Source organism: Thalia democratica, chromosome 3 (assembly GCF_965202585.1).
Source record: "Thalia democratica chromosome 3, ktThaDemo2.hap1.1, whole genome shotgun sequence".
In the NCBI taxonomy this organism is placed as follows: Eukaryota; Metazoa; Chordata; class Thaliacea; order Salpida; family Salpidae; genus Thalia; species Thalia democratica.
This window is the reverse complement of record NC_139167.1, coordinates 48,997,028-49,019,348: the sequence shown is the minus strand read 5'-3', so window position 1 is coordinate 49,019,348 and position 22,321 is coordinate 48,997,028. Positions and strand designations below refer to the sequence as shown.

The following is a 22,321-nucleotide window of genomic DNA, read 5'->3' as shown; positions in this document are numbered from 1 at the left end:
AATAAATATTCAAGAATTTAAAATATTTCCAGCAAACATGTTTAATTTTTAAGGTGGAAAAGTTTTTGCTTTAAAAGTAATTTTTAAATTTTGTGTCTTTTAATATGTTTGTATTAGACTTAATGTAGGTAATTAAAGACCCAAATATCCTATGTTCGCACTTTTGTGATGTGTTCAATATGCTTACCTATTTGGCAGGTTACTATACTTTGTCAGATATGTTTTGTGTCATAATAGTTTTACAAATTTGAGAATTGAAAAATATTTTGCATTTTATGTGTGGAATATTAGTTAAAGTTTTGTATTTTTCAGTCACTTAAAAACTGAGTTTGTAAAGCCTCTGGCTCTTTTTTATTACTTCTAGTTCAATTTATTAAGTCATTTTGTTTTTATTGTGATATTGTACAGTATTCAAATTATAATTTTTTTAATTACCAGAATTTTTGTACCAACTCAAATAAATTATATGCACACTAGCTTAGCAAACTCCCTATGGGAAGGGAAAACTAAAACAACAAAAAAAGACTATTTTATTTAAAATCTATCTCCTACATTTTTCAAGCAATCTTCTTCAAACTTTAACAGTCTAATCTTTATACAATATCAAAATAAAACGTTACTTTGCACTTAAATTTTTATTTTATTTTTTACATAGAGTTTTTATGTTTTTAAATTATTAAAATTTATAAGTTACATTTTTTTCTTTTAATATAAAGAACATTTCCTGAAAATTTGAAGAAGATTGCTTGAAAAATGAAGGAGGAGATAGATTTTTAGTGAATTTTAAAATTTGATTCCAAAAAATTTGCGGTCCATCTGTTTGTATCAGAAACATTTTACAAAAAATTAAATATCTTAAAAGTTTAATGATATTTTTGAATTTTATAAAAACTGGCTTGTAGTTTGTATTTTAAGCTTTCATATAAAAACATAGTTAATTTTTGTGTTTTACCCCTCCCCATGGCCTTAAAGTAGAAACTTCCTAAAATTTTCTTACTTTATGCTTTTTATATTTGAAAATGAAATCATTAAAATTTTAAATAATCTAGTTAAACACAGATTTCATTAGTTTGTTGTTTTGTATCAGCTTAAAATTATTACTAAATTTAAATACTAGATTTTGAAAATGATTTTTTAAAATACAACTATTCAATTAAGTTTTAAAAAGTGATATTTTATTGTGTTTTTCTGATAAATATTTTGGCTAAAACTGTCTAAAGAGAGAAAAAATATTAAGCAGTTTTTTTCAGATATTTAAAGTTACCTTTTAAATTTTACTAAATCTATGGTTTTTAGAAATATATACAAATATATTTGTTAACAAAGTTATTAGTCTTTGAAGTATTATTAGAACTAACATAAAAAAAAGTAAAACAAAACTACTAGTTTTACTTTCTAGTTTTACTTTTGCAAAACTTTGAAATATATTTTTAAACTGTTAAAGAAGTAATGTTTTAAAGATGTTTCTTTGTTCGATGTTTTTATTTTTTAAAGACATCAATATTTAGTCTATAGAAGTATTTATCAATTTTTCTCTTGCTAATTGGAAATACTTCTGTTGTAACCTTTGTATTTAACTTAATTTTTAAAGTAAAAAAAAACAAGTATAATGTTAATATAGTTTTTACTAGTTTTTTTTTGACATAATCATGATGAATTAGTCATTTTTATTACAGGTTTTCTTTTAAGTAAGTATCCTTATATTGTTTATTAATCTCAAGTAGTAATTTTGCAACTTTTTGACTTTAAAAGTTAGTTATTTTAGTTCATTCTAATTAAAATTAACTCTTTAAAATAATCCTCAAACCCCTGAAGTAAAGCTGTTTTATCTTACCTTTAAAATTTCACTTTAAATATACTAGTAACAAATTGTCTCTTTGTTTAAACTTAATGCATATGAATACTACATGTAGTAAATTTTAAATTTAATATATACTATATATTTATATATCTTACTGGATTTAAGTATTTATATTAACTTTTTAAAGCTGAGCTTAAATTTTTTTTTTCTAAAATAGCAAGAAGATTTGTATTTTAAATTTTTTGAGTAGTTTTTAAAAATTGCCTGGTTGCCACTGTATATAAAAATTTTTACAAAAACTAAACTTAACAAATGAGATATTGTATAAGCATAATGTTATGTTTAGAAATAGTATTTGTAACTAAAAAATTAAATTGATATATTCAAAATTTTTAGCTTAATAATTTTTAAATATGGGGAAGTCTAGAAAAGCACCTTTGAAATCACAAGAGGAGTTGTTAGCAATTTCAACAAAAGAAATTATAAAGGAGCTTATTGCAGCTCATGAATGTAGAAAAGATGTCAATCTTAATAAACTTAAAGGATCAATATCCTGTAAATATGGTTTAAAGAACCAACCAAGACTTACTGATATTATTGCTGCAGTGCCAAACAAGTACAAGAAAGCATTGCTACCAAAACTAAAAGCAAAGCCAATACGAACAGCAAGTGGAATAGCAGTTGTAGCAGTAATGTGTAAGCCACACAGATGCCCTCACATAAACATGACTGGAAACATTTGTGTATATTGCCCTGGTGGCCCTGATTCAGACTTTGAGTATTCAACTCAATCTTACACAGGGTTTGAACCTACTTCAATGAGAGCAATTCGTGCAAGATATGATCCATTGTTACAAACAGTTCATAGAGTTGAACAACTTCGTCAGCTTGGTCATTCTGTAGACAAGGTTGAGTTTATTGTTATGGGAGGTACTTTCATGGCTTTGACAGATTCATACAAAGATTATTTTATTAGAAATTTGCATGATGCTTTGTCTGGTCACCGAAGTAAAAGTGTTGAAGAAGCTGTTAAGTATTCTGAAAGGAGTCGGACAAAATGCATTGGAATTACAATTGAAACTCGTCCTGATTATTGTTTAAAAAAACATCTTTGTGAAATGCTGTCATATGGCTGCACAAGACTAGAAATTGGTGTCCAGAGCGTGTATGAAGATGTTGCAAGAGACACAAATCGTGGACACACTGTGCGTGCGGTGAGTGAGTCCTTTCAAATGTCAAAAGATGCTGGATTTAAAGTTGTCACCCATATGATGCCAAACTTACCAAATGTGCCCCTTGAAAGAGATATTCAGCAGTTTGTTGAGTTTTTTGAAAACCCTAACTTTAGGCCAGATGGTTTGAAAATTTACCCTACACTTGTAATAAGAGGAACTGGTTTGTATGAGCTGTGGAAAGCAAAGAAGTACAACAGTTACTCTCCAACAATACTTATTGATCTTGTTGCTAAAATCTTAGCACTTGTACCACCATGGACTAGGGTTTATAGGTTAGTTACTTTATATTTCTTTAAAACTATTTAAAAATAATTTTTGTCAGAAAATCTTTGAGCTGAAAATAAGTAAAAACAATATAAAACCTATTTATAATTTAAGTTTTACTAATTTTACTTAAAATTATAAGTTACTTTATTTTTGCACATAGTCATAAATACTTAATTAACAAAAAAAAATTTAAGGATTTTTATACTAATATGTAGACAAAAGATATTTTTTTTGCTATTTTTTATAAAGTTTTTTACGAAGTTATAGTTTTTAGATTTATCATGACCCAATGACTGAGTAATAATTTTATTGTTTTATATTGAGTAAAAAAAAACTTTTTTATTTTAATGTTTATATGTTTTTTAAGTACATTAAAAATTTTTTTTTAATGTATTTTGTTAAAAAAACAAAAAAAAAAGACTTTTCAAAGAGTTTTGTTTTTCAAATATAGTAAAAACTTTATCAATGATATATTTAAAATGGATTAAAAAGTTTTAAGCTTTTTTTTGGTAAGTTATAGTGTATAGCTATTTTATTTATTTACCTTTGAGTTACAAAAATGTAAATAATTAAAAATCAAGTGCTATAGTTATTTAAAGTGAATTTAAAACTTTTTTATGCAAACATATATTTTTATAGAGTACAACGGGATATTCCAATGCCCCTTGTTTCTTCTGGTGTTGAGCATGGAAACCTAAGAGAACTAGCGCTTCAGAGAATGAAAGATCTTGGAACAACTTGCCGTGATGTCAGAACAAGGGAGGCTGGAATTCAGGAAATCCATCACAAAATCAGACCTAATGAAGTTGAGTTGATCAGGAGAGATTACACTGCAAATGGGGGCTGGGAAACATTCCTCTCGTATGAAGATCCCAAACAGGACATCCTGATTGGTCTTTTGCGCCTTAGAAAATGCTCGTCTGAAACTTTTAAACCTGAGCTAACCGGGCAACCAACTTCTATTGTTAGGGAGCTTCACGTCTACGGATCAGTTGTTCCTGTTGATCACAAGGACCCTGGAAAGTTTCAGCATCAAGGTTTTGGAACTCTTCTAATGGAAGAAGCTGCGAGAATCGCTTTGGAAGAGCATGGGTCTGAAAAAATTGCTGTAATATCAGGCGTTGGTACTAGAAATTACTACAGTAAGCTTGGATATGAACTAGATGGACCTTATATGTCTAAAATGCTTTTTTAAAACTTTGGTTTATGGTTGAATTTATTTAATTTTTTTTTTACAAAACTTTTAGTGTAATGATAATATAGTTAAATTGTATCTATTTGTAAATTTTATGTGTCAGTTATCACCTTAATAAAGTTATGGTTGTTTACAGGCTATGAAGTCTTTGTTTTATTGTAAGAAAAAACCTTTTAACTACTATTTAGTTTAATTTTAATTAAAATACTTACTTGAAACAAAGGTTATAATGACTTTAAATCCTTTTGTTAAAGCTAGTTATATAAACTTATAAAACAATTTCACTTAATACTTGCACTTAGTGAATTTTAAGTAAAACTTTTAATAGTTATAGAATAGTGCTTAACATTTAATCTTGATTGTGTTTATATATTTTTAGTTTTGGTTATCTTTGTAAGGTTATTCTATACACTAAAAATAAAAGTTTTACATAACTTATATTTTTTATAGCTTTTTGTTTAAAATTAGTTTTTCCTGAGTTTAATCTGCTACTATGTTTGAGTCTCATAAACAATTTTGCAAAGTTACGACTAAAGCTGAGTGTAAAATATAGAAATTTCAATTGCTTTTACAATATAAATTTTTAAACTTTCTTTTTTTTATGAGAAACATCTATTACAAAAACTCGAATGAAGAAACAAATTTTGTATTTATAAACTTGTGTTTCAATTTGTACTTTAAAAACAAAAATATTTTTTTAAATGGCATAAAATTTTTACATTTTGTTAATCAGCAAGTTCATAAAAGAATTTTGTCTAAAAGTGATACATATTGTAAAGACTTAATTATATTTAGTAGTAATCTTCAGATATTGCGCAGGAAAACTCTAATCCGATATGCATATCTTAATTGCATTTGTTAATTAACTAAACTAATATTTTTATAGCGATTTTAGGTGAAGTAAAAGTGTGCTTAAAATTTATTTAGCGAACTCGCTTTTATTTTATAAATAAATTTTGTCTTGATTGCTTTTGTTTTTATCTATTTTAAGCATATACTAGGTGAATCTATATAACAAATTACAAAATATATGCTTGAAGAAAATGGCAAACTCTCGATACGAATATGTGAAGAAATTTGAGCAAGACCATTTCGATGACAAATTAATGGCACACTGTTGGCCTATTGTTAGAGTGGATGGCAAAAACTTTCATAAGTTTACTCAGGATCATGAAATGGATAAGCCCAATGACATTAGGTGAACTTCCTTATGTAAAAAATATTAGAAACTTGATTTTTTGTTAAGGTGATTATAAATATTTAAAATCGTGTTTTAGGTATAAAAACAAATCATTTCAACTACATTATCTGGTTAAAAAATGTTTTGCTTTAGTTAACTTACTAAATTTAAGTTTACATAATTTTTTTATTAGTCTGTTTTTTAGCTTAGAACTAGTACGACGTAGCACTAAACTTATGTTTGTTTAGGTCAAAGTTTTAGGTCCGAATAATAAAAAGTTTCAAAATTGGTATTGTTTACTAGTTAAGAAGGTATTAGTACTATTGAAAGACGGAGCAAAAATTTATTTACCCTCACACCTTAAAGTTATTTATCTTTAACAACTTCAGTTTTCTAAGTTTATTGTAAAATAAATCAAAAATTAATAATTTTGTACTTAATAATTATTATATATAGGGTTGCCACTTTACTTGAAAACCTGGAATAACCTGGAATTCGGCATTTTAGGTAAAAGTAGCCTGGAAAAACCTGGAATATTGATCAAAAATCCTGGAAACACCTAGAATTTTAATTAATTTTAACATTTTCAGTGGTAAAATTTTGATTTGAAACAAAAAATCTATCATATAAAAAAGATTTTTTTGCCATCATCAAATTTTTTTTTATTAAAAAATACATTTAAAGTAACTTTACAGTATCTTTTCAATGTTTTTATACTATTTAACACAGTTTATTATATAAAAATTAACTTAAAACTGAAAATAGACTTAAAAATGTGTACTTTTAAAAATCTTGAAGAAATATGGAAAACCTGGAAAAAATTTTGAAAAAACGAGTGGCAACCCTGTATATAGTATTAATTTTTTTAATGTAAAAAAATGCCTGATGCAAATTTATTTTAAGTTTAATTAAGTTCTTGAATTTGTATTTTACCTTTTAAGAGTGAAAATATATTTAAAATAAGCTTAAAAAAGTTTGTTTTACAAGAAACTTAAAAAAACTGAGGTCGTTAAAGATAAATAACCTCAGACTAATTCAAGCACAGTAACTTATTAAACAATCATAGTATTATAGTTTTGTTTTGAAAGAGTTTGTTTTTTAAGCTACATATAACAAAATTTTCTAAATTAAGCGTCTTGCCAAAACTTTTTTTTACAGATCCAGCTGTAAAAGATTTTTCTTAATATTTATCACTGACGAAAATAAAAATTGCAAACCCCTAGTTTAAACAATATTTAAACAGCCTGTTTTTAGTGTATAAAAAAAGTCAAAAATGTTTTTAAAACTATCTTTTTCTTCAAAAAATACTTGTATTTTTTTTTCTTTATATCGATAGTATTTAAAAATGCTCCTTCTGGCTTTTTATACACTAAAAACAGGCTGTTTAAATATTGTTTATACTAGGGGTTTGAAATTTTTATTTTCGTCAGGCCATAAATATTGGGAAAAATCTTTTACAGCTGGATCTGTAAAAAAAAGTCTTGGCAAGACGCTTAATTTAGAAAACTTTGTTTTCTGTAAATTAAAAAAAAATTTCTTAGCAAAACTGTAATACTATGATCGTTTAATAAGTTACTGTTCTTGAATTAGTTAATACTTAGTTTACTGTAAATCAAGTTTTGAGCATTCATATAGCATAAAAAAAAGCTTTATTATAATTTCGTATTACAAATTGCTTTTATGCTAAAAACTAGATCTCAGACCAGATGTTTTAACCGGATCTGACCCAAGGGTCTTAAGTTGCTAACTAATAGTTTATATCTTAGGTCTAAATAGGTAATTTATCTCATTTGATTGTTCTGTATTTATTTTTGTTATGTTTAGTACTGTTTTATATATGTAAAGGGTTTTTATGCATCAGACAATATCAGTCTAAATCTTTTTTATTGAAATATTGACAAAATTTCCTCTAAGTATTAAATTTATAGTAAAAGTTTTGAAACAATTCTTTTCAACATTGTTAAATTGTAAACTATTTTCGAAAAAAGCATTTGGATGTTGTACAGTAGACTACCGCTTAAGTACGCACTTTTTTTGGTACGCACCCCGTCTTAAGTACGCACTTATCCAGAAAGACAAAAAAGTTCTAAGTTTTTTATATATTTTTTATAATTTTTTTATATATTTATATCAAACTTAAATAAAAAAATAACCTGAATAATTGTTTTCTCAGATTTGTTGCGAGAATCAATTCTCATTTTATCATTGAAAATCCTAAGATGTTCCCTCATATTATCACGGAAGACATATGTTGGCTTTGGTGGTGCAATTTTTTTAAATTTTAATGTGACATAAAATAAAACTAGTTAACCACAAAAAATAGTTAAAAGCTTTATAAAGTCAAAATAAACATATAAAAAGAAACAACAAAAAACTAAAGTTAAAAAAAAAGTTTATGAGCATCTTATCGTATGTATTAGTCATGTAGAAACTTTTTATAGAAAAAATAAATCATTTTAAAATCTATTAAAAAAAATTGCAGATTAGAATTATGCATTAGATGTTAACTTCTTTATTTGGCTTAATTATTTGGTGGCTAGTTGTAAGAAAGAAAACAAACAACTAAATTTTATATTATATACACTATGTCGTCAAAAAGTACGCACTACTCGTGCTAAGTACGCACTTTTTGGTCGGGTTCAATTTGCGTACTTAAGCGGTAGTCTACTGTACTATTATTTTACTAAAATGAAGGCAATGTTGGAAAATATCATTATCAGTATCAAATTTTTCAGTACAAATGATCTAAACATTTTTGAATTTCTAAAAGAAATTGAGTTTTTATTTTGGAATAAATGATTAAGGGCATAGTTGAGCGAGTTGGTCACTTTTTATAACATTTGATTTTATTTTGTAGTGTTTTAAGTACAAATTGCTTTTTAGAGTTTTTTAGTATTGAAAACAATTTTTTTAACATATAGCCTATTAAAGTTGGAGTGTACAATAAATTTCTTATGGGAAGGAAAACTAAAGGAGTGAATGAATAAATAAAAACCAGGAAAATATTTTTTCCCACGTTTTCGTGAGAAAAATATTTCAAGTTTCAATGAAATTTTTTTGTAATATCTAAGAAAAATATGTTGAACAAATTTTAGAAAAAAAATAAATGACAATTTTTCTGACCAAAAAAAAGTTTTTTTTTTGTTTATTTCTGATAAACTTAAAAATTAAAAAAATCCCTCCTGTAGATTTTTTTAAGTTTTATAAATATTAGACTAGGAAAGTTAAAAAAAAAATTCTATAAAGTTGTAGCAGGAGATAGATTTTTAGTCAAATAGTCTTTTTTTACATTTTTATTTTTGGTACCTTCTATAAGAAACCTATAAATTTTTAAACTGTTAGTGGCAGTTACATGACAATTCAATTCAGACAACTGAAATTTTTTATTATATTTTCAGGACTATATCTAATTAAATAATTAGAAATTGAAAAAAAAGTCCTAATAGTCATAGGCTAGCCGTTACAACTAAACTAATAGGCTACACAGTTTCATCTGGTTATGAGCCCAATTGGGTGCCAACCACCAACATTAGGGAACATTTAAGTTGAGCCTGTCTGTTTAAAATTGCAAAATATTGTGTGGAAACCCGTCTTCGTGCAATTTTATACCCTCGTGAAATTGTGTCTTCGTGCAACTTTGTGCACACGTGCAACTTTGTACGCTTGTGCAAATTTGACAGCTAACCACTTATTTCATTTATTATTATTAAACTCTGTGTAAAATACACAAAAAATGCAGGCACTGTATCTGTGTAAATTTAGAAAAACAAATAAAAAATTGTGTTCCACATGGAAAATATGTTAAAGTAGTCATGAAATTAGTAGTATTGGTTACTCAAAGTTTAATCAACAGAGTAACTGTAAAGTTAAAATTAATTTTATACCTAAAATTTTATTCTGTAAAACATTTTAAAGTTAACAATAATTCAATGGTCGGAGATTTTTGCTTGACAACCAGGATCGTAGTTTGCAGATCCCTTTTGTGGAACAAATCACCAAAATTTTTACGAGTTATAATTAATTTAGTCCTGCGGGTCTATTAGAGCTTTGAATTTTTTTTCAAAAATATTGGGAGTAGTTGCATATAAAAGTAAATAGGATAAGTTGAATATACTTTCCTATTCTTAATACTTAATAAAAAAAGTTAACTTTACAAACTATACTATTATAAGTAAGGTAAAATTAGATAGTTTATCCTAATAAAAGATACAGATAAAGTAAGATGATATTTTAATTATAGGTTATTGAAACTAATGAACCACGCAGCATTAAAGGTGATGGAAAAATTTGACGACTTAGTGCTTGCTTTTGGCCAATCTGATGAATATTCATTTATGTTTAGAAAGAAAACGAATGCTTACAACCGTAGAGCCAGGTTTGGGTTGATTTTATTAAAATCAAGGCTAGTTTCATTCAAGTACTTTGGTTTTGAGCTCTGTTAAATAGTTTTGTAGTTTTAAAATATTAAAAATTAGGATTAGGATATAGTTTGTAGCTACTTGTAGCCCACCTTTGAAACTTTTACAAACTACAACTCTTTTAAACTTTCAAACGTTCTAATTATATTAATAAAAAGTTGAAGTTTTGATGTTTTATTCTGTACGTACAGCAAACTGTCATCAACGATAGTATCTTTGTTTACATCTTCATTCGTTTATTACTGGGAAGATTTCTTCAGTGAAGACGGGAAAAAGCTGCAGTACCCACCAGTGTTTGATAGCAGGGCAATTTCTTACCCACATGAAGTTATGAGGCATTACTGGAGCTGGAGACAAGTTGATTGTTCGTTGATTATTTTATCTTTTAGTTTCTTTTATTTGTATACAAGTTAATTAGAGTACAAGTTCTTGTTTGAACTTTTTACTTTTCTATTAACAAAAAGCATATAAGTAAAATTTTAAAACTCTAAGTTCTAGCAATTTGTCTTTATGATAGTATATATTGTGAAAGAAGTGTCTTAACACCAGGTTTTCCCAAACTCATTTCCACAGTTGTCTACTTTTCAAAAAATTAAAATTAACCGTTCCTATTCATTACAAATTCTCCTCGAATATCTAGTGTAAGTTAGTGTTGTTGTCTTACTAGTTATCGCCCAAAGGGTTTGTATCGCTATTGTTTTATTCACTCTTTATTACTAACCCAGAATATGTAGTGTAAGTTTAAAAATGTGAATTATACTTCAGACCTTTTTTTTACTCTTCATTACAAACCTTAGAATATAAAGTATAAATATAAAAAAAAATCTAGTTAAAAAAAAAGAATAACTAGTGTAAGTTTTAAATCTCCCGTCAGTTATTCGTAAGACCTTTTTATTACAAACCTCAGAATAACTAGTGTATGTTAGTTGTTGCCGCATTATAAATTATCGCAATCCTTTTGACCCCTAAGAGTTATTGCATCACTACTTACTAAAATCGCCCTGGTTTACACCTTATTGTAAATAATGTTTGCCAATATTTTTAATAAAATGATCAAAAAACGTTTAGAAACTGTGCATAGTTGATCATTGAAGATCATATTTATGCAACATTACATAATTGTATATATTATTAGAAATAATTTTTATTGACGATGTATAATGATAAAAGATTTAAAAGAGCAGGTTAGTTGGAATTTCTATTATTAATATTTTTATAAATTGTTCTATCTAATTTCTAATATATCTAATAAATATATTCAAAAATTTTCATTTTATTTTTAAAAAACTTCTCCTATATATGTTTTTTAAAACTTTCAATAGTTAAAATACTTCTTTATTTTTTAAGAGATAACAAAATTAGTTAAACGAAAACAAATTACAACGCATGATTTATCTAGATACCTTTTTACCACCGAAGTTTTAGTTGTTAAAAACTATTCCGAATTAAAACAATTATATTACCTGTTTAATTTGAAAAATATTGTACTTATTATAACATTATACTTAGTTTTCACATGTATAGCATCATTTTAAACAAATGATCATATACTTTAAGACATCAATAACAAATAATTGTATGAAAAACACTTATTAAGGTATATATAAAGACTCATAATAGTAAATGTTTACATATCGTATCACAATTGTTTCGCTGCAACTTACAGCTCTACATTTACAATTGTACCATTAAATAAACATTCGCTAATATTGTGTGTTTCTTTCACAGTCTTTACATCTGAAAATTAAAATAGATTAAAGAAAATATAATTTTTTCCAATGTATTGGAAAAAAGTTTTAAAGGTACCTATAATTTAAATTCAATAAGAACGAAATTATATATTTTGAATAGACTTGTTTTTGATAAAAATGTTTTACTTTTTTATTTTTGTTTTTGAAATCCTGCAAAACTGTGAGCTTTTTTGGTTGTGTGGTTTTTGTATTTTTGCTATATGTTAATATAAATTGTATAAAATTTAATACGAAACTAATCGTATTTTGGTCTTGTTTTCTAAGATTTTCAAAACATTTACATTTTAATAAATAGTATAAAAAAGATTTTTTACCAACTTTTATGTTCGTTTATAAAAAAGTACAAATAGTTTTAATAAGTATAATATCATGGATTTCAATAAAAATAAGATTTACAAGTGTGACTTATAACAGATTATCAGTTAGTTTATTTAACAATGTAAACCAAAGGCTAACCTGAGTCAGTTTCACCTAGTGATGTACCGGACCCATAATTTCGGTTTTTTTTCAAATTAGAATCCGGCCGGACCCGGATCCGGATTTTTTTTTCAAATTAGAATCCGGCCGGAACCTGATCCGGATTTTTTTTTTTAATTAAGATCCGGCCGGAACCGGACACGGATATTTTTTTCAAATTAAAATCCGTCCGGATCCGGAACCGGATTCTTAATACTCTAAGTTATTAGTAATGTAAGTAGTATAAAAACTACTATGTACGATAATGCAATTTTATATAACTAACTACTAACTAAGTATAATTGTGTGAAGTTTATCTTTTATGTGTTATATCTAACTATATACTTTTGAATTTTGAAAAATTATAGTTTAAAAAAAAATTTAGACTAAAATTATTAATCTGCTGCTAAAATACTTAAATAATAAGAAAGTTTATGATATGTTGTTAAGGTCTAGTTAAGGTTAACAGTTAAAAATAGTAGCTGAAATTTTTGCTAATTTTTTGAACAATATTTACATTTAAATTTTATTAAAATTGAAAGAACAAAAGAAAAACTTGAAATTGAAAGAACAGTAAAATAAACTTCAAATTGAAAGAACAATAAAAAACACTAAAATATCTTTTTTGCTAAACTTATAAACTTTCCATGATTTTTGGCAACCAGAATATCACCTAATTTTAGCTATTATAAGGTTTGCCACTCTTTGATTCAAAAAAACTAACCTGAGTGATTATAAACTTTTATGAGTCAGAATGAGGTTTTAGAAAGACAAAAAAAAATTACTTTAAACTAATAATCAGTAGAACAGCTAGCCACAAGGTTGAACATTTTAAGTAATGTTTACAATTAAGGCTATAGGGGGGTGAATTTTTTTTTACAAGTTGATCTTATTTAATAGTATACTATCTTAGCTACCAGATGCTTTTTATAGCTTTACAAAATTCAAAGTAGTTTTTGAGATATAAGCGGTCAAAGCCGAAGAGTTCCACAGGGACCTAATGGAAGGCGCAAGCTAAAAACGCGGAAATATCCATTTCACTAAAAATCTATTTCCTCCTAGGTTTTTTAAGCTAGGTACCTCAAATTAAAAAAAAAAATTCCTTACACAGTTTAAAAGCTTTTAAGTGTTGTAATTTCAAATAATTGAAATTTACAAATTTAAGGTCTAAAATTCAAAAAAAAAACACCTTTTTTTGAAAAGAGGGGACTTTTTCTCAAAATAAAAAAGTTTCCTACACTCAAATGACTTAAAATTTAGTAAAGAGTAAACTGAAAATTTGAATAAGATTGCTTAAAAACTGTAGGAGGAGATAGATTTTTAATGAAATGTTTTTTTTTTCGCCTTTTTAGTTTACACCTTCTATAAGGAAGCTATTGAGCTGACCGGCTTTGACCCCTTGTATCTCGAAAACTACTTTGAATTTTATTAAGCTGTAAAAAGTATCTGGTAGCTAAGAATAAAATCTATCAAATAAGATCAACTTGTAAAAATCAAGGTGGACCCCCCTATAGCCTTACCAATCTAAAATCAATTAAAATCAAGTTCTTGAACAAAACTAACTAGAAAATCACAAAATATTGAAAACTGGATCATCTCAAACTCATTCAAAATCTAAAAGAAAACTAGCCTGAGTTTTTCAAATAATCTTAAAACTAGTCTGAGTTTTTATAAAAAACTAAACTAGCCTGAGGCAGCCTTAGATTTTCAAAAATTTTCAAACTAGCAGGGTTGCCACTGTTTAAGTCAAAAAAACTAGCTAGAGTGAGTATAAACTAGCCTGAGTCTAAAATTACTTTAATCTAATGATCAGTAGAACAGCTAGCCATAAGGTTGACAATTTGGTAGTAAAGTTTTAATTTTACAACATAGGTAAAGAGTTGCATTTCTGAAATGTTTGTTTCATAGTTTAAATGTAAATTATTCACGTGTACAAAATGAGCCAATTGCGGTAGGTGTTTAATTTTCGAACGTATTTTCTGACGAAAATGACTCTTTCTAATGTACACAGGGTTTGTTTTTGAAAAAATACTTTTCTGTATGCTCTTTTTTACTAACTAGATCCGAGTTGGCCGAACAAGGTTCCCAACCCCTGATTTAAACTATAAAACGTAATGTTAGTAATTTGAAGTTTTTTTAATAAAAAGTAATTTGTTAAGTAAAACTTTTTAGTCGTCTTTACATTTTAAACTTATCTTAATGTTAAGGTACAAACATTTTACATGCTACAGTTAGTTTTTTATTTTAAACATTAGGACTATTTCGTTTTGTGTTTATTATTTGAACTTAGTACTTGTTGACTTATATAATTCATTTAGTTACAATATTTTTGTTGAAACCAATCCAACTACTGTACTATATTTTTAATACTTTAACTATATTCTGTTTAATTGGTTGATTTTACTCTTAAATACTATTATTATTTACGTTAATATTCTATTAAAAGTTATATGTTGCAGGTCATATCAACAATCAGTACAACACTCCGTTTTGGTGTCTTGTAAAATCTGGTAAAACTCCAAAAGAAGCCCAACTTGTTTTGAAGGTTAAACAAGATTTTTTAATTTATGTTTCTGGAAAAAAAAATATTTTTATTCTTTTTACGTGTTGTTTTGAATATGTACTTTTTAAATCTTACTATTGTTTTAGTAATTATATAAAAACTCTAATTTATAGAGCTCTGATTAAGCAGTAAATCTAGATAAGTTTCAATAATAAATACTTTCATGTACTTATTTTAGCTTTCACCTTAACTAAAACCATCAAGTTGCATTTCATACAGTAGGAAACTTAAACAAAATTTGGCTACAGAAGTTAATGTTTTCAAAGTTATTAGACTAAAAGGATTAACGATGAATAGTTTATAATAAAGAAAACAATTAAATGATTTTTACAAAAAATATGTAAAAATAACTACTGACAGCTACTTTATCCGTTTGCTGGAGCAACAGAGTTATTTTTTCTAAAGTGCAGCATAATTAAAATGCATTTTAGTCTTTTGATATTTTTTGATTTTATGTTGTATAACTTATCGTTTTAGATCATGCAGTGACATAACAAGTTCAAAGTAATTTTAAATGTTTACATTTTTCTTTGAATCCTAATCTTCTGTTTAGTATTTATATTCAGTAGTAAAAATAAGATTTTTCATAAAAAAAATTCATACACATGAATAATTTTACATGTTTAAACTGAGTACTAACTATAAAATATGGGTGCACGACTATTAAAATTCGGAAAATTCAAAATCTTTAAAAAAACTTAAAGGGCCACAACTTAAAAAGTAAATTATATTTAAAAAAAATTATAAATAGTTATTTAGATCTCAATAATATCTATAAGCCTTTTTTTTTTTTTGCAAAGTTTTGAATATTTTTGTGATACGGTTAAAATAAGTTTTGAAATATAACTATTCAAAATATAAATTTAATCGTTTGTTAACAAAAGAACCTAGCGAAACAAGTTCACTGGAATATTTATAATAACAAGTTATACAGTATCCTTCTTTTATTACACTGACATTGTTTCTGCGTGTTAAACAATTAGAAGTGTGTTGACTCGTTTAAACGCGGAAACATATGTCAGTGTAATAAAAGAAGGATACTGCATAATTTGTTTAAAAATATAGTTATTTCTAATAGTTTTATATTTTTTTTTAATATTCGAAATTTCGCAAACAAGAAAACATGACTTATCAATATTATTTAGGATCTAAATACCTGTTTTTATTTTTTTTAAATATATTTTACTTTTTGAGGTATGGTCTTTTAAATATTTTTTAAGAATTTGAATTATCGGAACTTGAATTGTCCGAATTTGAATTATCATGTACAGTAACCTCTCGCATCTTTACGCACTCGTGACGTTACGCACTCTCGTTTAGTTACGCATTTTAGAAGAAGAAATCCATTACAGCACCAAATGCATATTTTTGTAAAAGGGTATAGAAAAATTTTTTAATATAGACACCACACTATTTCTTAATTGTAAGCAAATGCTTAACTATAAATTGATTTTGCTAAGTACAATAGAATATGAATGTTAAGTATCAAATAAGTCACATATAAATAAAAATGAAGATAAAATCTACTTACTACTAAAATTAGTAAAAAAAATTTACAAGTATTATTATTTTATATGAATTTAAATCCTTTGTTTTAATATATGTATAGTTTTATCTTTTGTTTTAATATTTAAAAATAAAATGAACAAAGTGTTAAAAGTGGGAAAGTCCACAGTCTGCTTTTAACTAGAAGCAATATCAAAAAACAACCATTATAGTAAGTATATTTGGTACCTCTCGTATCTTTACGATCTCTCTTATATTTACGCATCTTTTTTCTGTGGACACAATGTACGTAAATAAGCGAGAGGTTACTGTAACCATAAAATCTATCTACAGTTTTGTATTAAGTATAAATTCAAGCTATCTGCAATGCAGGGCACATCTTCGGCTGATAAAAATGAGTTGATGTTTTCGCAATTCAACATCAACTACAACGATCTGCCACAAATATTCAGGAAAGGCACGGTCATCGTTCGAAACGACAAAAAAGTTAGTTTTTTATTATTTTGGTATTTTTGTTTTTATGGTATAGCTAATATTTTTCAATGTCACTTAAAAAATTAAAAGTAAGATACGGTTGCTTGAAACATTTTCAAGTTTTATTGAGTTGTGTTTTAGGTACCATATATATTTCCAAAATATTCAAGTTCAAGTAGAATATAAAAACTATTCTTTATTGTTAATATTTTCAGGCTTATATAAAGTGTGATGTTATGCCAAAGTAAATACGAGAAAAATAACATATTTAGCTCAACTGTAGAATTATAAAATGTAGGCAACTGCTTAAATGTTTATCTTTTAAGTAAAGTATTTCTTGAAAAATTTTAAACGTTTATGGCAAAAAACAACTATAAATTCAAAAATTAAGCGTAAAATGTTGCTATTAAAGTTTTGACACTGGTTGTCCTAGACGCTTTAAAAAGTTTGCTAAAACATATTGCTTGTAGAGCTAAATTAGTACTATTAAAATTAGATTTTGTGTTTTAATTTAAACCTTTTAAATCATTATAATCATTTATAAATGTCACCTTGGGTTTTAAGATCTAGAAAAATTTATTAAGCTTAAGTCTTATTTGCTTAACTTGGTAGTTGTAAGTGTAAAAAGTCATTGATCTGTTGCTTAATGATAAGTATTAAAGTTCAAACACAAACTAAAATATAATTATTTTAATTTTATTAAAAGAATAAATTAAAAAAAATATTTCTTAAAATAATTTTATATATATATTTATTTCTTATATATACATTTTTATAAATAAAACTGACATAAAACTTTTTAAGTAGATCTAAAAAAATAGTACAATTTCTATAGCAACACTGAAATAATAGATAAAACTGTAAGATTATTGTATTTAAGTTATATATCAGATTTGTACACTTCAAAAAGTTTTATAAACGTGAGAGTAGAGTTTTGAAACTTCTGCGTTTAATACGTGTCTTCAGTAAGACCACATAAAGCATCAAGTTTAAAACGGTTGAAAAGTATTGTCTGTTTTATCTTATATATACTTTTACAATTATATAAAACTAATAACGAGTTTTATCTGGACTATTTAGATTCGTACTAATCATAAACTTAATTTAAAAGAAAGTCAGAAAAAAAAGATAGTTTTTTGTAAAATTAATATGTATATTTTTCTACCCTTAAATACTTCTACTGCTCTGAAGTCATGCTTAAACTACTTTTTTGACAATGGTACTTATAGTTAAACTAGTTGCATAATTTACGAAAATTAACAAGCGTATTAACCGCTTAAAACAATTAAAACTTTCCAAAACGTGTCGAAAGCACTACAAGGCTTGTAAAAAAACCTGTTATTTCCAAGTATACAGGAAAGCAAGTGACAGAGGCGTGTGGGCATGACGTCATAAAAAAGTGCAAAATCAAATGACGGCATTAAAACTTGAAACAACAACGAGCAGTTAGGTCACCGTTAAAGCGTGCGGCGGGATTAGTGCCCAAGTGCAGTGCAATTTACGCACCTCGCGAAAATTATTTTGCCTCGGAAGTCGAAACGCCTTTGATGGCGAATTCCGTGTTTGGCAGTGCCTTTTAGCAGCTCTCACCATCAGATGCTACTACGGATTACATAAACCCTCGCTGTTTATTACAATGGCAACTCTCTCTTTGGACCTTCGCTTTCTAACCGCTGCTAAAAAAAACTTTTTGGGGTTTTCGTATCAAACGTGATGTTCCAAAAATGAAACGACGTAATCAATTGATTATTCGCTCGAATTCGGCGCTGGCTTTTTGTTTTGGCTTGCCCAATCCCAGAGCGCTTCAAACAAGCGGGCTTTTGTGCGAGGGCTTGATGATCTAAAACAAATTTTCTTTTGTTCAATGCCATGCCTGCGAAACGGCACATATCAGAAATTAAAAGTTAAGTGTTAAATCTGTTATCATCTGACACTTTGTTCTTGTTGTGGTGGGCTTTTAAAAGGTTTTGCTATAACCCCTCACCACTGTTTGGTTTTAAACTTTGTAAAACTCGTTTTGCGCTGCGAATGTGGAAGCGGCACGCAATGCTTCTCGATTATGACATCACACTTCGAGCCGTGTCACGTGGACTTGATCGGAAGCTGATCGCACCGCGAAATATCAGCGGTGAAATTTCATCGCCACTTCCAGTGAAGAGATGTGCATTTACAAGCTTTGAAAGCTTTAGACTTGAATACTAGCGATTATGTTTGTTACAGATAGTAATTTTTTAGAGGGTAAACTTTTAAACAACTGGTTGTTAAAATAGATTTTTTGTTCTACCTTAATAAACTTGTCATAATCAAAGTTATTTTTTAATGTTAACAAAACTCATCAAAAGGAGAAGTTATACTCCGGACAACATCAATGGCAAAACATTTTCTTATTAATTGTAATATTGCAATAATAAATTAATAATAATGCAAAAATTAATTTTTTAAACTTTTACTATTTCTATGAATTTTATCACAACTTTCTGAAATTATACTTGACCTTAAAATTTACATATACGACAAAAGAAAAAAAAAACAAAGTTCAATATACCACAACTGTGGACAATGTATTGTGCACTATTTTTTACGGGTAAAATTTAAAATATGTTTTGCATAAAGTTGTTATGTATAAAGGCACGGTTTGTAGATTGTAGTTTAACTTAAAAATATCTTATTAACTTCTTTGAAAAAATTACAAATATTGTATTCCAATAAGTATATATCTCTACTTTAAATCTTTGCTTTTCAAGTTTTGTATAAATTTTTAACAAACTGATAAGAAAGTTTTAATCTGTATACGAAAGCACGAAATATATTTGTTAAGTTTATAAACTTATATCTTAAGTTGTCTAAAAGTATCAAAATTTAATGTTTTAATCTTATAAGTAATAAGCTCATAATCCATTCTGCTTTTACTATTTTTTACGTTATAAATAAGTTTTTTAATGTTGCACAAGCTGGATTTTTGAATTTTGTTATTTTTTATAGGTCATTTAAAATTACCTATTAATAAAAATTAGAATAAATACTAAGTAAAAGTATAACAATCATCAATCTGTACCAAAGTTGATAAGCACTTTATATAATCTGCGATTTAAAATTTAAAAGGATACATTATGAAAAAATAAAAATAGTTAACTTTTAGAAAAATAATTAGTAGTTTTTGAAAAAAATATACTTTACTATTGTGATACTTTTATTTTGATACATTTAAAGTTATGTTACCAAAAAAGATTAAGTAGTTAGTAAGTTAATATCATAAAGTTTTGAACTACTAACTACTACCTTTTTGTATAAATATCGTTTCATTTTAAAGTTCGTTGTGTTTTTGCTAAAAAAAAACTTTATATAAATATGATTGATAACTACTGACCTTAGTTTTCAAATTTTTTTATATTTATAAACTGATAAATATTTGTTAATGTACGGTTATTACGTACTCGTACTAATTTCAAGTAAAGCTTCTTACAAATTTTGCTTTGTATGTAATCATCAAACTTAAGATATAATTCTACTATATTTGATGTGTTAAAAAACTGTTTTTAAGTTTCTAAATATGGTTGTTAAAAAAAATTCATTGTTAAGTAAATTTACTAACTTTTAATTTTTTTTCTTTGTTATATTTTGTTATATACTAGATTATTGAATTACATCAAAAGTAGCAGCACGTAGTTTTAACCATATTTTGCATGTTAGACATCTCTTACTTCTAAACCCTCATAATCTTGTTAACTTAAGAAGTTAACAAAACGAAAAAACTTTAGCTAAAGTCACGAATGGTCACATGGAAAAGTTCTGGTATTTATTTTCCACTCGGTTAATGCTTGCTACCGTTTATTAATCCTCGACGAAAAGTGCAAAACAGCAAACTATACGAACTTACGCGCTAATCTAGTTACTCTCGTGTTAATAGAGGGTCTGTCTATTGTTTGCTGATGCCATCCAAGTGTTTACCCCCAACACAATTAGCTCGACCGAAAAATTCTCCACAGTGTTGAGCAGTTGTGTCGTCTTACTGTCATTTTGACGCCACAAAATTTTCCAATTTTAGATACTTTAATGATAACGATATTATTTATGGAAGATTACTTCATCCTATTTAATCAGTTTCCAAAAAAAAATCACAACTACATTTTAATTACTAATTTGTTTATTAAAAACCTCTCTAATTTTTATCTTTTCACTTTGAAAAATCAGATTTCTGAACATTTTATATAATACGAAAACTGTAAGTTATCGTATGTTAATATCAATTTAAGCTAGCAGAAATATATTCATTAGTAGCTTAGTAGATTAAAACAAAGTTCTATAAACTTAAAGTGTGTTTTAGTAAAACTAGTTAATTAAAATAACAGGATGAAAGCAAATCGGGTGTTTTTTCAACAATTCACGAAGATATAATTGGTAAAAAGTTTTGGGAAGAAAATAGTTACTTGCTAGAAAAATAATTAACGTTTTTATTAGGAAATTTTTAATAGTTTTTTTAAGTGTTTAGTTTTCAGCAATTCTAAACATTTAAAACTTTTTATTTTTTATAGAACATTTTACTTATATAGATCAAGAGTATTGTTTTAGCCTAGTTAATTTTTAATGGATTGTTTTGTTGGTTTTTTATTATGCTTAAAAAACTTTTTTTTAATGTTTAAGACAGTTACAATACTGAAAATTAAAATGTTCATTCCGTTAACGAAACAAAGATAAAACTTTTTAACTTAGCGAAATAGCATTATTTTTTGTATATAAAAAAAAATCAATATTTGAATATAACTTATAATCTTTTAGTTTTGAAGTAACGTTAATTCAGTAATTTTTTTAGTGTCTTATGAAAATAAAATAAAGTTTCCATGGTTCGTTTTTTGATCTTTTTTTTAATATAAAAATGTTATTACTAATAAGATAAATAACAACTAAAATATTATAAAACATTTTTTTTTTAGTATTTTTAATTAGCTGTAGCATTTAATTCAAAAGCCTTGTTTAAAATTTTCTACATGTAAATCAGTTTTTTGATCATCACATTGTTTTAATAAAAAACTTATCTTTGGTATCTATTTGTTTTCTAATAACATTCTACACTGAAGTGTTATAAAATTTATGTAAATGTGGAAAACGTTAAAACTTTGTTTCATTTTGGGGCGATTTTGGCTGTCAGGGGGCTTTAACTAGTAAGGAATGGAAAAATTAAATTGGTAATGAACAAGTAATGAGGCGATTTTTTTTTTCCACTAAGGGCCCGAGTATGAAAATGAGTTTGGATTTGAAACTAGAAAATATTGTGAGTAAAAACTTGTTAGATTTATTTGAAATTAGCTGAAATAAGTATATTTAAATTCTATAGTTATTAGTTTTTAAACTTTTCAAAGGTCCGAACCGTTAATAATTAGGTACTGAGCATTCAAAGTTTTCTCTACTTTATACAAAAATTAGTAATAAAGTCTTTTAATTTTTACACATCCTCATAGTTATCATTGGTCTTGTTTC

At 26.4% G+C, this 22,321-nt stretch overlaps 2 protein-coding genes across 2 annotated transcripts; both read left to right on the top strand.

Moving 5' to 3' along the window:
* The first annotated feature begins 2,202 nt into the window (after positions 1-2,202).
* Positions 2,203-5,499, top strand: LOC145832727 (elongator complex protein 3-like). The gene is made up of 2 exons (XM_082940050.1): positions 2,203-3,308; positions 3,943-5,499. The coding sequence occupies exons 1-2, from the start codon at positions 2,215-2,217 to the stop codon at positions 4,496-4,498; spliced, it is 1,650 nt and encodes a 549-aa protein (XP_082796176.1). The 5' UTR covers positions 2,203-2,214; the 3' UTR covers positions 4,499-5,499.
* Positions 5,500-5,529: 30 nt separating this feature from the next.
* LOC145831506 (putative tRNA(His) guanylyltransferase) lies at positions 5,530-21,397 on the top strand. The gene is made up of 6 exons (XM_082938783.1): positions 5,530-5,696; positions 9,919-10,053; positions 10,288-10,460; positions 14,763-14,848; positions 16,745-16,858; positions 21,196-21,397. Exons 1-6 carry the CDS (start codon positions 5,542-5,544, stop codon positions 21,286-21,288), a joined length of 756 nt encoding a protein of 251 aa, XP_082794909.1. The 5' UTR covers positions 5,530-5,541; the 3' UTR covers positions 21,289-21,397.
* Positions 21,398-22,321: the final 924 nt, after the last annotated feature.